Raw genomic sequence first — 17,613 nt, 5'->3', positions numbered from 1 at the left:
ACAGGAAGCCCGAGGCAGCGTTGCTCTGCCTCGGGCTTCCTGGAATCAGCTGCTGATCAGTTTCAGCAGCAGCTGACTTGGGGACGCTTGGGGTTCTTAAGTTGATTCTGTATGTAAGTCAGAACTGGCGGTCAGTTTCAGCAGCGGCTGAATCTGGACGCCAGTTCCGACTTACATACAGATTCAACTTAAGAACAAACCTACAGTCCCTATCTTGTACGTAACCTGGGGACTGCCTGTACTTCTGGATCATGTTCTCAGCATTCATGGAATATCATATCCTTTTTCTATGCCTTTTCTCCTTTTATGATATAATAATTTAGACTATAAAATTATCTATGCTTATGCTTTTATCTTGAGTCCTCTGATTGTTCTCCACTTATCTATCCCTGTTTGATTTAGGTGGATAGCTCTACATTAGAGTGTGTTTGTTTACATTTAATAACACATTTAATTGCAGGATCTGGCCAAAATACAGGTGTGTGTGTGTTGGTGGTAGTGGGCGGTGGGGGAGAGGGAGGAGAGTAGAGGGGGCTATGAACTTCAGAAATTCAAAGGCCCTTTCGACCTGACTCATATGTTATTAGAAACATCAGAAAGATATTAAAACATTAAAAGACTTTCCAATCCATATTGCTCTGATTTTCCTGTTAACTCCAAATATTTTTTACTAAGCAGGATTTGAGTAAGTAAACTCCTCACTATCAGTTATTGATATAAAATTTTTTGATGACTATATTATTTATTAGGATAGGTTTTTTTTGTTTATTTATATACAGGGCTCAACAAATAATGTAATCTACTTGCCCGTGGCAAGTAGATTGCACCGGCTCTTTCGGGTAGCAGAACGCAGAACTGCATGAAACCACACACCTGGCGAGCGGGGCTCGTCATGGTTTGGCGAGCCCTGTGTGTATATATATATAGATAGATAGATAGATATCTATATATATATAGAGAGAGAGAGAGAGAACCCTGACTTCAGAAGATACTTTGAGGAAAAAGTTGAGATGGTTTCTACTACAAGAGAATTTTGCAATTGAAAATCCCAGTCACTTTTACAATGTCTAGCTGTTCTTTGGCGCAGTCAGAATAAGAATCCTATTGATGTTCAGGTGGTAACATTAAACATATCTGAATAGGAGGAAGGAAGTGCTTCTTTGCTGAAAATAATGAGCATGTTCAAGTATCTTGCTATACAAAGACTTGCTTTAAGGGACCATGGTAATGAGACAGGCCAGTGACTTGCTCACAATGGGTGCAGATGTGTACCTCAAATGCAAAAGTGGATGTCACAATTATCAAGCAGCATAAGTTTTGACATCCAAAATAAACTATTTGAAACATCCTCAAAATTACAGTGGAGAGAATTGACATGTGAACATGAAGTAGAGTGAGAAACCATTGCTACTGTCATCTGTGTTGGAACAAAAAGATATATATGGTCCTCAGTAAGACAGATAGCATTTGCATAGCCTTGCCTGATAAAACCTTTTCCAGGAAGACTTTTTTTTAACCAAGACATAAAAACCATATGAGAAGATATTTCTTACTCTCTCACAGGCATAAAAAACATAAAAAATGTAACTTAAACTGACCCTGATAACATATTTGGCCAATTTCAGGTTTGTGTGTGTTTGTGGAGGAGAGGGATGGGGAGGAAGCCAGCTGTTATCTCTTTGTTTGCTTTTCAGCTTATGTTATCTTAGTCACACAAGAATCTTATTTCTTATCTCAAATTATGAAACGAGGGGATGCATGAAAATCTAAGTGTTGTCCTTTAGAATTCCAAAATGCTGGAAATAAGGTTTTGCAAATGCTCACTAAAAGCCCTGTATTAAAAAGCAGCTTATCTGAAATCCCTCTGTCAATCAAGATGTATTGTTTTGGAGTCACAAAATTGAGCTCATTTGAAATTGGCACAAAGAAGTGCTCGTGGCTCTGAATAGAGTTAGTTAAGTGAAAAAACTCAACTAACTTCTAGACAGCTATGTAAAATGGGAAACATTGTTAGGGTTTCGAATGACTTTAAATTGATTTTGTGTACTTCAATGTCTGAATAAAGCTTTTCAAGTGAAACCAGAAGAACATACATGGTACAAAAGAGCCCTTGTTATACAATAACTCTGCTACATTAGGTCCAATGATAATTTCAGTGAAATCTTTACAGCTGTTTACTGATAGCAAAAATAATTACAAGAAGTCAATTTAAAGTTTATTACAGATAGTTTTTCCTCTAAAATTATATGTAAACTAGGAGAGAGCAATGTCTAACCTCCTCAGAACATCATTTACATGGAATATCTTTTAGAATCTATTCTTCAGTAAGTGACTTTATTCACAGATTCAACTAAGATTTCATATCTACTGAAAGAGATGACAGACAATATCCTTTTCAAGTACCCAGAAATAAATCTGGCTGTACTCAAAGTTCACTTAGACAGCTATGCAAGCATCAGGTGTTGAAGGTCATTTATCCAAAAATATAAGAGAACTCTTTCAAGTGAACATTTTACTGTGACTAAACTTACCTTTACTGAGCTTATTATTTGTGGGATTTTTCAATGTCTTTGGAGACATATTGCTAAGCTCTGATGAATCAGAAGAGGGTTTTAAATGGGTTTTCATGAATGTCTGACTTCAACTTCATGATGTTTCCCTTTATCCAGAATGGGCACCACGTTGACAATAACGGGAGATAGCATCAATTGCATTTGCTCTTAGCAAAATGGCTTTCTTGTCCTTTTATTCTTTGCACTTAAAAGTGAGGCTGCAATCTTCCATTTTTCCAAAGTCAGGCTGTCATCAGGAAATGAGACTGAATTTCAAATCAGCTCAATTTTGTGACTCCAAAACAATGAGACTGGAGAGGAGGGGTAGGGAAAAGGGAATGTTTTGGAGGCTAGAACAGGAGGTTAGTTAAGCAGAAATTAAAAGGTACAGTGACTAAAGTAAAATCCCTTAGGCCCAACTTAAATGTATACCCCAAATTAAAAAAACACAGTTAAAGAACTAAAAAAGAGCTTCTTTGGCTTAACAACAATGTAAAGGAAACAGTGAGGGAAAAAAGGCATCTTTTAAAAAGTGAAAGTCAAATCCTAGTGAGCTAAATAGAAAAGAGTATAAACGCTGCCAAAGTAAGTGTAAAAATGTAATAAGAAAAGCCCAAAAGGAGTGTGAAGAACAGCTAGCCAAAAACTCTAAAAGTAATAACAAAATGTTTTTTAAGTACATCAGAAACAGGAAGCCTGCTAAACAGCCAGTGGGACCCCTGGACAATTGAGATACAAAAGGAGCACTTAAAGATGATAAACTCACAGCAGAGAAACTAAATGAATCCTTTGCTTCAGTCTTCACGGCTGAAGATGTTAGGGAGATTCCCAAACCTGAGCCATCCTTTGTAGGTGACAAGTCTGAGGAATTGTCACAGATTGAAGTGTCATTGAAGGAGGTTTTGGAATTAATTGATAAACTTAACAGTAACAAGTCACCGGAATCAGATGGCATTCACTCAAGTGTTCTGAAAGAACTGGAATGTGAAATTGCAGAACTATTTACTATAGTCTGGTGATCCCAGGAATTATAGACCAGTAAGACTAACATCAATACCGGGCAAATTAGTTGAAACAATAGTAAATAATAAAATTGTCAGACACATAGAAGAACATAATTTGTTGGGCAAAAGTCAACATGGTTTTTGCAAAGGGAAATCATGTCTTACTAATCTATTAGAGTTCTTTGAAGGGTTCAACAAATATGGGGACCCGGGGGATCCAATAGCTGTAATATACTTAGATTTCCAGAAAGCCCTTGACAAGGTCCCTCACCAAAGGCTCTTATGTAAATTAAGTTGTTATGGGACTATAATGTTTTGTTCAGAGTTGTAAACAGCCTCCATTCCCAAGGTGTTTGTGAGATTTTACTTGATTAGCAATGAAGGGGTTAACAATGGGCTAACAGTAAGTGCAATGCTCTGTGCACAACAATCATAAAAGTAGGTGTAAATTTCAGCTCTTTTAGAAAATTGGTGACCTGAAATGTTGACCAAGTTCTGATCACTTTACTGACATCTCATCATACCTCTTTTTTTATAAGTATTATTCTGTGTTAGGAAGGAAAACGAAGTGTCCAAGTGCACAAAGTCATAGGGAAAACTGCACACTCCCCTGTGATTTGCACCCTATTAGTTCCCATTATCCAGAAATAAAATGTCTTATCAACTATAATTAATCATTTAAGTAATTGATTGGAACTCTTAAGGTCATTTTATTTAAAACATTTAATCTTTATGGTCATTGATTGCATTTAGGCATTTACAGCATGCATAATGGTACAATGTTGTGGTACTTCACCTTACATATGCTTCATCTGTCAGACCAATATAACTGCTCTATTTTTTACAATTCATTGCATAACCTCACAGATATTAATTACAAAGTAAAGCTCATCTGAATATTTTCCCTCATAGTAAAAGTAGAACACGGATCTATGATATTAAAGTCTAAAGATGAACATGTTGCCTGATGCTAAAAAGACTTATTCAGTCATTAGTCACTTATGCTCAAGGATTCATTAGTCATGGTAATGTCTCCTGTTAGTTGAAGGGTATAGAGCATAATTAGGGCACTTTTCGTCTAATTACATTTAACCATATATATGTAGTTGCTGTCCAGATTATCATAACTACTATAATAAAAACAATCTGTTTAGAAATAAAATTTTTGTTTGCTTATTTTTATTTTAAAATAATTCATAGTATAGTCAAACTCAGAATCTGAAGTTTAATCCATGATAATTAGTGTAGTGCCATGGAACAGTAAATATTTAATGTTTGAGAGTCTTATAAAATTCATTCCTAATTTTAGTACCTACAAACATTCTTCAAAGGCTTCATAGAGAGTGGATCGTGTTTGAGACAAATTGTATCTATTTTCCATAACTTTATACTTCCAGTAATACACAGGAGGAAAGAGGTTAATCTGTCATGCAGTAGAAATACCGAAATATCCTGTGACTGAAACTGGAAGCAAATAAATGTATACATAAAAATGTAAAAATATTTACCAATTCCTAAAATCAGAGGAGTGGAAAGTTCTAGTAGATAGGATTTTGCAGAATATTGAGAACAAAGGGTGGGTTTAATATACATGAGTATCAATAATTTATTTTTATTATGGTACAGTAATAAAAAGGCTTCTTTTCTTTCCCAAGTCTACCCTTGCTAGATAGTAAGCTACAGTCTTTAATTCAACGGTTTCACCTCTATGCCACGGAGAAGTATAGCCAGCCAAGAAAATAAATAAAAATATCCCTTACTTGCCATTAGGTAGGGAGAATATTGAGAGAATTTAAAATATAGATCCTGGATAAATAATCAAAATAAGAAATGGGGCATTTTATAAGAATCCTAAGCACTGGACTTATTTAAGTGAATTTTAAAAAACTGAAAGGTGCGAGGGTGAAATTCTTCTGGTTTTCCTAGTACCATCTTACTGATGGACATTGATGTTAGTAGTCTATAAAGGATTATATTTGTAGTATAGAATTTTGAAAGTTGAGAGGAGGGGGGAAAAGTGAAATAATAAAAGTTAAATTTAAATTCTTTCCTGTGTTTAATGGATAAAAGAGGGGAGACTATGGCAGAATACATTAAAATACTATATTTAGAATGTCCTAGAATCAAATGGACCTTTTAGTTATGCCCCTACCACTTCAGCTAAAGGCATAACTCCTTTAGTGATGAGTTGATGCCTCTTATCTTTGGTGCAGGAAAGTCACTAAAAGGGGACATCGTCATATCCACTTCATCTATTCCCTCAGAATTTCTTGGAAAAATCCTCGATCCCTAAAGTCACCCCACTCAGGAAAATCCCTGTATATGCATGGAGCCCTGTTATTTTAGTGAGTGTTTGGTAGGTGCAGATCTGTCTGCATGGAATCACAGTTGCAGGGCTTGAGCCTTTAAAAAAAATTGTACCATGCAGTAGTGATGTCTTCTTGCAATGTAAAATTTGTTGTAAATTGAATCTAGCTACTCATTATGCTCAAGGGAAAAGCAAAGACAGTACAACACCCATATTCTCTTACTAAATTTAATCAGTGGTTAGAATAGCCCGTTAGGTAAAAAAACCAGGGACAAAACGTAAAATAATAGCAATTGGTAATTCTGCAGAGATGAACATGCAGTTGTGAGACTTCTGTTGTTATTCATTTTAGTGTTCAGTATGGAGCTCCACTAATGGAAATCTTTAAATATTTAAGGCTATTTGTGTAATGTCTATACAGTACTATAAAGATGTCAAATGTTATGCAATGCCCTTCAGTTCTAAGGAGCTAAAGTGATTTCTATACTCTAATGGGGTGCTGGAACTTTGTACCTAGGTTGCTTAATACTTTCCATTATAAAAAATTCTTACAACTTTTTGAATAGTTATTAACACAGTTTTTTGCTGTAGATTCTTTATTTTTTTTCCAAGAAGGAAAGCCCTGGGAATCAGAGAAGTGCCTTTTGCTCATTCCATGAAAATCCATTGAGCTTTGGCTGAATTCTAAACTGCTGAAACAGTAATTTCCTTGCTGTGCCTGCCTAGTTTTGTCAGCAAGCCAAACACCGTGAATACTAAAGTCTTGATGCTGCTGTGGTAGTAAGGACATGCACTGCAGTAGGACCCTCAGGAACAGACTGAGCAACTTTACGATTTGTCGCAGGGAAAGGGTTGGGTAGGGAACACCGCTGGGCTCCTCCAGACTCCTGGACATCCAGCATGTAGCCTTAGCAGCCTAGTCTTTATTCTGTGGGCACTACATAAGCCAGAAAAACTTTCCACTCCCAAAGAATTGTAGAGATTTCTCTTCAGTGATTCAAAGCATGCACTGACTTTTGCAATCTGTAGATCATCACTTATAATGCTGCATCTTAATGGCATTAATTAATTATAGGAAATTAAAAAGTTTTTAAAACTAAAGGTGGGATTTTCCTAATCACTTAAGTGATTTTCAGTGTGACTTAGGATCATTAGTTGCTTAGAATAGATCTGCACTAAGTATTAAAACTTGCAGGAGTAACACTCAGAGCTTGGGTCTACAGGTGCCTGCCACAATGCTATAAACAGCTGTATAGATTTCAGGGTTGTGCTAGAGCTCAGTCAGAGCAGTGGGTTTTAGAGACTGAGTGCCAGCCCAAACTGCAAGGTTAACCCTGTTGTTTTTAATGCTATAACATAAGCCCTGTGAGACCATGTCTGTAGGTGTGGTCTCTGAGACTTGCTGCCTTGGATTTTAAAATGCAGTGTTGATGCACCCCCAGGCACTTTTGAAAAATCTTGTCCTAGGAGTACAATGGAAAAGAGTCATTTTAAAGCAGTTTTGATATGCAGCTTCTTCCATAGATGATGATTTCATTCCATTTTGTTGCCTAAATATCTTTGTTTCTCTTAGCATTACAATTAGGATTTATATGGTTCCATGTGCTTTATTATAATTAATGTAAGCCATTGTCTCTTTGTCAAGATACATTGTATGACTCCCATAGATACTGCTGGGTCAAGTTAAGTGTGGTAATATCTGTTGGTAAGCAAGACAACATTTTGAGTTTACACAGAGCCCTTCCAATAAAAGTTGTTACCTCGCCCAACGTGTCTCTCTAATATCCTGGGATCACCATGCCTACATTGTTACTATCGGTTTGATGCAATTTGTTTAATTAGAAACTCACAGAAATTCCTTGAAATACATGGATGAGTAACAAAGATTGCATACATTAGCAATCTATTTAAGAAATATTTAAAGGAATATTTAAGTCCACACTCATTCGATATAAATGAAGAAAAAATTACTTCCAGGCATTCTTTGACCTTTTGGAGATAATCTGAGTGGATCTATAGACACATTCAAACTCCAACCATTTTTCTTCTGAATCAGTGATAAATTATAAATGGCTTCTTATCTAATTGAATGGTAGATAATAAATGGGTATATAATAATTTTCCTTGTGTATTTCTTCCTTCTTGATGAAATGTATTGATCACAAACAACAGAAACAAAAATGAATATTATAGCAGTCTTGCTGCAGTATGTTTAAGTGCAAATAAATTAATGACACAGAGCTTTTGGTTCCTAACCAAAAACAAAAATAAACATGAATACTTTAGGAATCTTTTCTCATTGTTTGGACCAAGTAAAATAAATATGTTCTGTTTTTAGAACATTTGGAGGCTAGAACCAAATGCTATTATAGGCAGAAGCCCCTGACTAGGGCTAGCACCAGCCAATGCAAACAGAGGTTGCTTTGCAGCAGCAGCAGCCCCTGTCCATGGGGGATGGGAAGAGGGGGACGGATCCAGCTCCATATTGGGACCCCCCACGGACAGAGGCTGCTACTGGAGCAGCCTTCCCTACCTCCCAGCCACACTACCTCTTACAAAGACAGTGGGGGTGCAGGCAGCACCATGGAGATGGTACTGGGGGAACTGGTTTTTAAGCCAGCTTCCCCCAGCACTGGCTCCTGTTCCCCTTGTGGGAAGCATAACCAGCAAAGGGAGGGAAGTGATTAGTTGAGTACGCCATTCGACTACCCAGTAAGCTTATGTTTATCGGGTAGTTGAATAGTTGACTACTTGCTTACATCCCTTGTTTTGGGAGTGATGTCACTGAGCACTTGAAGAAACATTAATGTCATGACCTTGATTCAGCATCCCTTAAAAACATTAGCGTTAATATTGTTCAGAAGTTTGAGAACTGCAAGATAAGTGCAAGCTGCTTTATGGCGGTGCCTTGTGGGATGCATCTCTTCAGTGATGGCACCTCCTTGCAATTCTAAAGCCCTTAGAATCCCCTCTGTGCAATGTCGAAGCCTCTAGTTCCACCATCTCACCACAGGGCAGAAGTTTTGATCTCTTCTGCTCAGTAGGTGGGGGGAGTGTGTGTGTGTGTGAGAGGGGGGGGGGAGGAAAGGAGGGCGGGCATGTGTAGGGCTGCACTGTAAGACTACGTCTAAACTGCAGTGCTATTTTGGGCTATCAGAGGTATCCTGAAATAGCTATTCCTTTGGGACCCAGGGAGTGCCGGATTATCAGGTATGCCGGACTATCAGAAGGGGGGGCTATGAGGAGTCTGGGGTGGGGGTGGGGATGCCACCCCAGACCCCTCATAGCCCCCCCTTCCGATAGTCCGGCTCTGCCCCAGGCGTCCCTGATTCAGCCGCTGCTGAAACTGACCAGCAGCGGCTGAATTGGAGACGCCTGGGGCAGAGCAGCTGGAGTGCTGCCGGGTTGATCCCACAGCGCCGACCCTTGGTGTAGCGGGACCAACCCGGCAGCACCCCAGCTGCTCTTGGGGATGCCTGGGGCAGAGCAGCTGGGGTGCTGCTGGGTTGGTCCCAGAGCGCCGCTCCTCGGTGCTACTGGACCAACCCGGCAGCACCCCAGCTGCTCTGCCCCAGGTGTCCCCAAGTCAGATGCTGCTGATACTGACCAGCGGCTGACTCCAGGAAGCCCGGGGCAGAGCTGCTCTGCCCCGGGCTTCCTGGAGTCAGCCGCTGGTCAGTGTCAACAGTGGCTGAATCTGGACACCTGGGACAGAGCAGCTGGGGCAATGCCGGGTTGGTCCCCACAGCGTCGCACCTCGGCGCTGCGGGGACCAACCTGGCAGCACCTCAGCTGCTCTACCCCAGGTGTCCCCAAGTCAGCTGCTGCTGAAACTGATTAGGGGTGATTCCAGGAAGCCCGGGGTAGAGCAGCTCTGCCTCGGGCTTCCTGTGTCAGCCGCTGGTCAGTTTCAGCAGCGGCTGAATCGGGGACACCTGGGTTAGAGCAGCTGAGGTGCTGCTCGGTTGGTCCAATAGCCCCGAGGGTTGGTTCAGCGCTAGGGGACCTACCCGGCAGCGCCCCAGCTGCTCTGCCTCCACCTTCCCCGATTCAGCTGCTAGTCAATTTTAGCAGCGGCTGAATAGGGGAAGCTGGGGGCAGAGCAGCTCCAATGGTCCAGCTGCCCGGAGCACTTCCGAGTTCCTGATGGTGCCGGACCATCAGGAGTGCCGTACCGTCGGATGCCGGACCATCGGAGTTTTACTGTATTTTGAAATATAACAGGCTCACTATTCCGGTATATCTCTTTCCACAAGGAGTAAGCGACATTTTGGAACAGATTTATTTCAAAATAAGTGCTGTGTAGACAGTGCCACACTTTGCGTACATCTAGACTACATGCCTCTGTTGTCAGAGGCATGTAAATTAGGCTACCAGGCATAGGAAAATGAAGCGACGATTTAAATAATCTCCGCTTCATTTAAATTTACATGACTGCCGCGCTGAGCTGACAAATAGCTGATCAGCTGTTTGTCGGCTCAGCGCGGTAGTCTGGACGCGCAGGTGTTGACATCAAAGGCATTTGTCGACCACCCAGGTATGCCACCTGGGATGAGGTATACCTGGGTGGTCGACAAATGCCTTTGATGTCGACACCCGCGCGTCCAGATTACCGCGCTGAGCTGACAAACATCTGATCAGCTGTTTGTTGGCTCAGCGTGGCAGCCATGTAAATTTAAATGAAGCGGCGATTATTTAAATCGCCGCTTCATTTTCCTATGCCTGGTAGCCTAATCTACATGCCTCTGGTGACAGAGGCATGTAGTCTAGACGTACCCTTTGAAATTGACTCAAAATAAGCCATGCAATTTGTGTAGCTCAAATTGTTTAGCTTATTTTCAGCTCCTGGTGCAGTGTATATGCACCCTAACAGTAAAGCTATGTCTACACTGGCACCCTTTTCCAGAAATGCTTAAAACGGAACAGTTTTCCGTTATAAGTATTTCCGGAAAAAGCGCGTCTACATTGGTAGGATGCTTTTCCGGAAAAGCACTTTTTCCAGAAAAGCGTCCGTGGCCAATGTAGAAGTGTTTTTCTGGAGAAAAGCCCCGATCGTCATTTTCGCAATCAGGGCTTTTTTGCGGAAAAGACTACTGTGCTGTCTACACTGGCCCTTTTCCGGAACAGTTTTTCCGGAAAAGGACTTTTGCCCGACTTTTTTTCTGGAAAAACACTGACAATTTTACAGTAGATCGTCATTGCTTTTCCGGAAAAGCAAGTGGCCAGTGTAGACAGCTGGCAAGTTATTCCAGAAAAGTGGCTGCTTTTCCAGAATAAGTGGCCCAGTGTAGACACAGCCTAAGAGAGTACTATGCGGCTCATGAGTTGCAGTTTGGCCACGCCTGGCATGGTGACTTTAAATACAGCAGATGAATTGGGAAAAGTTTAGGGAACCTGGCCTCTCAAAATAAAGGTAAAATTGCTGTTAAGATTTCGCTCGGCTTCACTTTATTTGTGATCAGATATTGTTTCTGAATGGCAAATTCTCCTCTCGACACATTTCTCAGTTGGAGAAGCTACTGGGTTTGCTCTGCTATTATAAAAAAGAAGCAATAAAATAGTTGCACATAATTGATATATGTTCTGGCAACAAAATACATTCAAAACATTCTTCTGCATAATAACTAGGTTGCCATATTTACTCTTTTTTATTATTATTTCATTCTTCCAGCAGTATATATTTTGTGTCACTATTTTTCTTCCCTCATATTTCATTCAACTATCTTTTAGTGCTGATAAGGCTGATGATGAAGACGACGAAGATCTAACAGTGAACAAAACATGGGTACTTGCACCAAAGATTCATGGTGGAGATGTCACTCACATATTGGACTCCTTACTTCAAGGCTATGACAGTAAACTTCGGCCTGACATTGGAGGTAAAATAATCTCACCTTATAGTAAATACAAAATATGAACCAGAGAATGCAGACATTCTATAGACTTTAATGAAATGTTGGCAAGTAGCTATTTGTTGTCAAGTCAACTGTTCATGTTATAATCAGAGCTAGATAAATGGAATATAAATAAAATGGAACATGTGAAAATAACTTTCTACTTTTTATGGCAAGCACAATAGAAACTGTATACTGTATATGTTTTTGTACTATGTAAACTATTTAATATTTGAAGCAATATCAGATGGATAACATCAGCAATTCCTTGTTTGTTTCATTTTGATATTTTAAATATGATACCGCCGATGAGAAGGTATTCCACATATAGAACTGTCAAAATCTACTCTGAAATCTTCAAATATTTATTAAAATGTTTCTACCTGGTATTCTTAACCCTGCTAGAGACAATACATTGCAGTCTGTTTCACTGTTTCATGAACAGGTTTAGTTAAACTCATTGCTTATTTGTTATTGCTTTTTTGTATCTAATTATGGTGAACAGCAACACCAGGATGCAGAATATATTGGAAAGACAGAATGTGCTGATGGGGGAGTGAAAAGAAAGTGTTGAATCAAATGAAATACAAATCTTAAATGAACCAAACTATACTATAGAATCTCTATGGATTGTAACTGCATACTTGAATAATAAGAATATTGCAGGAGGGATTTACTATTGACCACCTGGCCAGGATGGTGACAATGACTGTGAAATGCTCAGGGAGATTAGAGAGGCTATACAAATAAAAAAACTCAATAATAATGAAGATTTCATCTGGCTACATGTCATCTCAGGACGGGATGCAGAGATAAAGTTTCTTGATGCTTTAAGTGACTGCTTCTTGGAGAAGCCAGTTCTGGAATCCACAAGAGAAGCAGCAATTCTAGACTTATTGCTAAATGGAACACAGGATCTGATCCAAGAGCTGAATATAGCTGGACTGCTTACTTCAGAAAAGAAAACTAGATAAAAATAAGGAAGTTAATTAAATTATATCTTCTTATCAGAAATTAAAAAGGTAAAGTGCTAAATGTGAAATCCCACAAGCTGTATGGAGATTTTTTTAAAACATCATAATAAAGATTCAACTTACATTTATATTATAATACAAGCACAAAAAGTGCCTCTGTGGCTAAATGACTAAGTAAAAGTTAGTGAGAAACAAAAAAGTATCCTTTAAAAAGTGGAATTTAAATCCTAGTGAGGAAAATAGAAAGCAACATAGAATCTGGCAAGTGTAGTATAAAAGTCATAATTAGGCTACAAAAGAATTTGATGAACAGCTAACTGAAGACCCTAAAACTAATAGTGTTTTGTTTAAGTCCATCAGAACATCTCACTAACGGCTTTTACGCAAAGTAAGTATTCATGGGATAAGAGGGAGCTGATTAATGAATCAGTAGCTGATTAAAAAAGAGTAAACAAAGGATAGTAATAAATGGTCTGTTTTCACAGTGGAGAGGGGTACACAGTGGTGTCTGCCAGGGTTCTGTACTGGATCTCGTATTATTCATCATATGCATAAATGTTCTGGGAAAATGGGTAACAGTGAGGTGGTAAAGTTTGCAGATGATACAAAACTACTCATGTTAAGTCCAAAGCAGACTGCAAAGAGATCTCACAAAACAAAATGCCAGATGAAATTCAATGTTGATTAGTAATACACATTGTAAAACATAATCCAAATTATACATATAGAATGAAGGGGGCTAAATTAGCTGTTACTGTTCAAGAAAGAGATCTTGGAGTTATGGATAGTCCTCTTAAAATATCCACTCAGTGTTCAGCTGCAGTCAAAAAGGCAAACAGAATGTCAGGAATCATTAGAAGGAAATGGCTAATAAGACAGAGGTATCACATTGCCTCTTTATAAATCTATGGTGTACCCACGTCTTGAATACTATGTGCACATATAGTTGCCTCATCTCAAAAAAGGTACATTGGAACTGCAAAAGCTTCAGAAAGGAGCAACAGATATGATGAGGTTATGGAACAGCTTATGTATGAGGAGAGATTAATAAGACTGGGACTTCTCATTTTGGAAAAGAGATGACTAAAGAGGGTATGTCTGAAGTCTGTAAAATCATGACTGGTGCAGAGAAAGTAAATAGGGAAGTGTTGTTTACTGCTTCTCATAACACCAGAATTAGGGGGGTACTAAATGAAAGTAATATGCATCAGATTTAAAACCAACAAAAGGAAGTAGTTCCTCACACAACACATAGTCAACCTGTGGAACTCTTTGTCAGAGGATGTTGTAAAGGTCAAAACTGTACCACGGTTCAAAGAAGAGCTAGAAAAATTCCTGGAGGAAAGGTCCATCAATGGCTATTAGTCAGGATGATGTCCCTATTCTCTCTGTTGTCTGGGAATGGGTAACAGGGAATGGATCACTTAATGGTTATTTGTTCTGTTAATTCCCTCTGGGGTACCTCGTATTGGCCACTGTAAGAGGAGAGGATAATGGGTTAGATGGATCTTGGTCTGACCCAGTATTGCTGTTTTGATGTTCTTAGGGATCAGGGCTTCAAGACATTATATAGACACACAGGAAGAGGTGGCCTTCCCCTGAAGAGTTTACAGTCCAAATCAGTGATTTTCAATTATTTCCATTTGTGCATCTGTAACAAACATACAGGTTGAACCTCTCTAGTCTGGCACCCTTAGGCCTGATTGGTGCCGACCCAGAGAATTTGCTGGACTATGGGCGGGTGGGAGGGTGTCGATATTGTCTAGCAGAATTACCATCATACTTACTGGGCTCCTAGAAAACATTTAGGGGTAAATTAGAGCTAAATAATAGCACAGAACCCTGAGAACCAGAACCGGTGGCTATAAACAAACTTTATGGAACCACAGGAAACTTGGCCACATCCATGATAAATGAACATCCAGCTAACTAAAATCAAGGTGAACATGGATGTTGCTGGACCAGACAGTGTTGGATTACAGAGGTTCAACCTGTATTTCAAATGGGGATGCAGAAACCTTTGGAAATCTTAGACATAATGTGTGCCCCCTACTCCCCAAGGGGGTCTCTGGATCACAAATTGAACACGGCTGGCCTAAATAAAGGAAACTAAGTCTGAAAGGGAAACGGAGGCACCAAAATGTAAAATGACTTGTCCAAGGATATGGGTAGGGCCAGGATTACAACCTAGGTTTCCAGTCTCCCACACCAGTGCCCTATTCATTAGCCCACATTACCTTTCTGTTACTGAGAGTCTGTTGTCTTTGAATAAAACATAGATTATTACACTCCCTTCTCTGTTACTCTTCTCCAAAGGCAGGTAAATTTTTAGCCCTTTGCTTCCCTGGCCTAAACACTTGGTCCATTCAAAGAAATGCATACTACATAGTCATATCCCACTCTGCTACTTGTTGAAAGTAGACATTTAATAGAGAAAGAAACACAACCAGTCAATAATGCACTCATTCTATACTCCAATTATGTTGATAAAATCTTGTGTTGATTTCAACATCTGAAGACTGGCAGAACAAGATAACTTGACTGGGAATATCCTTAACTTTCAAGTAATGATATCCCACAGAAGAATTTTGGGTATTAAATTAATTTGGTTCATTTATAGCAGCAACATTTTTCTCTCTGAGCCTGGCACTCATGGGTTCAAATGCCAGAGTAGGATTTGGTTTCTTCCTGTTAAGAGCATTTCAGTTTGTAAGAACAAAGGGGAAAGCTGTGCTGTTAAAAACAGTGTCTGTTTTATGAGACACTGTTTCTTTTTCTGCCTGTTTCTGTTGATTGTCCATATGAAAGCTGAGAATTATGTCAATTTTGAAATGTAACAAGAGAAAACACCATTGTGTAGCAAAGTCATTTTCTGTACTTATCATTCCAATATTCATGAGCTTTGCTGACTACGTAAGAGCCACCTTGTTTGCTTACGTTCATATTACAGGTTGCACCTCACTGGTCCGACACCCTTGGGACTTGACAGTTCCTGGGTGAGGGATTTTGCTGGACTAGGGAAGGCCATTTTTGGACCCCTGCCACCGGTCTCCCTGGCCTGGCCGCTGGTCTCTGTCAGCTCCCCACCTCCTACTGGCCCTACTGCCCTGCCGACCTGCTGGGCAGCCATCACTGCTATGGCTCCACTGGACAGCCTGGCACTGGAGCTCCAGGTAGCCGCGTGCACTACACCATGGGGCTATGGGCAGCCATGCATGCCAGGGCTCCAGTCCCATGCATCACATGCCGGGGCTCCCTGGGTAGCTGCACACACACAAGGTGGTGGGGCTCCCAGCCCCTCTGGGCAGTCACACTCAAGTCTCCTAAACCCACTGGGCAGCCCAGCTATCCCACAGGGATCCTTACTGCTGGCCTTCCAATGGGACTCTCATCATTCAACATCCATGCTGGACCATGGATGTTGCCAGACCACGGAATCCCAGTTAAGAGAGTTTCAACCTATAATAATGCTTTTAAAAAAAATATTTCTATAGCTGAGTCCTGACCTTTCTAACTTACAAATTTCCATTCTATAAGGGAAAGGCTACTGTATATCCTCTAACACCTATACAACGGAACACCTTTATTAAGATAGCCTTCTTCCCATTACTGCTTCAGATTGTCACAAAACATACCAGGCAAAAGTAAGTTTTCCAGTGCAAAACACAGATTCATCTTGATCATTGTTTCATTGTGATTACATTACAATTGAGTTGTTTCACTATGATTCTGTGCAAAGTGATCAAATGCCAATCTTACGTTATGACTACCCCTTCTGTGTTTGATAAAAGGATCACTTTTATTCTTATTTGAATAAATAGCATTAATTACATTAACAACAGACAGTATTTAGAATTGATTACTTATGTGATTATTATGGTTACTCTTTTTCTTTAGTGAGAACTACAGTAATTGAAACAGATGTCTATGTTAACAGCATTGGCCCAGTTGATCCAATCAATATGGTAAGTCCTGACTGACTGAAAATATATTCCCTTAAATATTTGTGGGATAAATATGTAATGCCACCACCTCTATTCAAATTATTGCCTTTAACTACTCTGACTTTCATTCAATTATAATGTGAACCTGTAGTGTTTAAAAAAAACATATTATTAAGTTGAATTATGAGGCCATTATTGCAGACACTGGAGATGCTCTGTACTTTCCTTAATTTTTAAAATACTTTGAGAATAGTGTTTCGTAGTAAAATCCATCTCAGAAAGGTAATTAAAAAAAATCACGCTATTAAATATAATGACCAGCTTTTCACCTGAGACAAATCAGGCTAGTTTCTGAAAGTCAGTAGCGTGTACTGATTTAGACAAGGAGGGAATGTTGGACCGCAAGGGATGGAGGGGGTGCTCGTCCAGGAAGGAGGACAGTGCTGCCATGCAGTCCATCACATACATGGATGACAACACTCTTTCCTGGTGCTTCCCATTCCGTTCTGTGCACGCTCTCCTTTCCTGACACTCAGCGTGTATCTCCTCCAGCAGCATATTCCTCCACTTATATACACGCTCCCTGTCCAAGTTGGTGGATTGCAATTGCTGCTTGTACATCTCTTCCCTAGTCCATTTTCGCCTTCAGATTTCTGCCAGGTGGGAGCACACAGGAAGCTGACTGCTGTTCTTGCTGTAATGAAAAGTGTAGAGCAGACTTTACAAGAAATACATTGTAGTGTGTAAAGCCTTTTCTGTTAGAACAAAATGAAGGTCTCTTTAAAGACAATAGGGATATATTATGTACAAGGTCATAGTTATGCAGTCACTTTGCAGTAGGTACACCTTAGAGTTCTTAAGGGAGTAGCTGGACTCAGTTCGGTAGCAAGTATGCTAAGGGACAGGCTGGGGCATGAGCCTACAGGCAAGAGGGGAA

General features: G+C 39.8%; 1 protein-coding gene across 2 annotated transcripts in view; it reads left to right on the top strand.

Moving 5' to 3' along the window:
• The window catches only part of GABRG1 (gamma-aminobutyric acid type A receptor subunit gamma1), an 81,825-nt gene that overhangs the window by 7,930 nt on the left and 56,282 nt on the right, over window positions 1–17,613 (top strand). For both annotated transcript variants that reach the window (XM_075930486.2, XM_006111939.5), the window contains exons 2-3: window positions 11,595–11,743; window positions 16,630–16,697. In XM_075930486.2, the coding sequence (XP_075786601.2) occupies window positions 16,695–16,697 (3 nt within the window). In that variant the 5' untranslated portion in view covers window positions 11,595–11,743; window positions 16,630–16,694. The remainder of the gene's footprint in view (window positions 1–11,594; window positions 11,744–16,629; window positions 16,698–17,613) is intronic.

The sequence above is a fragment of the Pelodiscus sinensis genome, chromosome 4, assembly GCF_052426305.1.
Source record: "Pelodiscus sinensis isolate ZL-2025 chromosome 4, ASM5242630v1, whole genome shotgun sequence".
Taxonomy (NCBI): Eukaryota; Metazoa; Chordata; order Testudines; family Trionychidae; genus Pelodiscus; species Pelodiscus sinensis.
The sequence above is the reverse complement of the archived record's forward strand: the minus strand, read 5'-3'. Positions and strand labels throughout refer to the sequence as shown.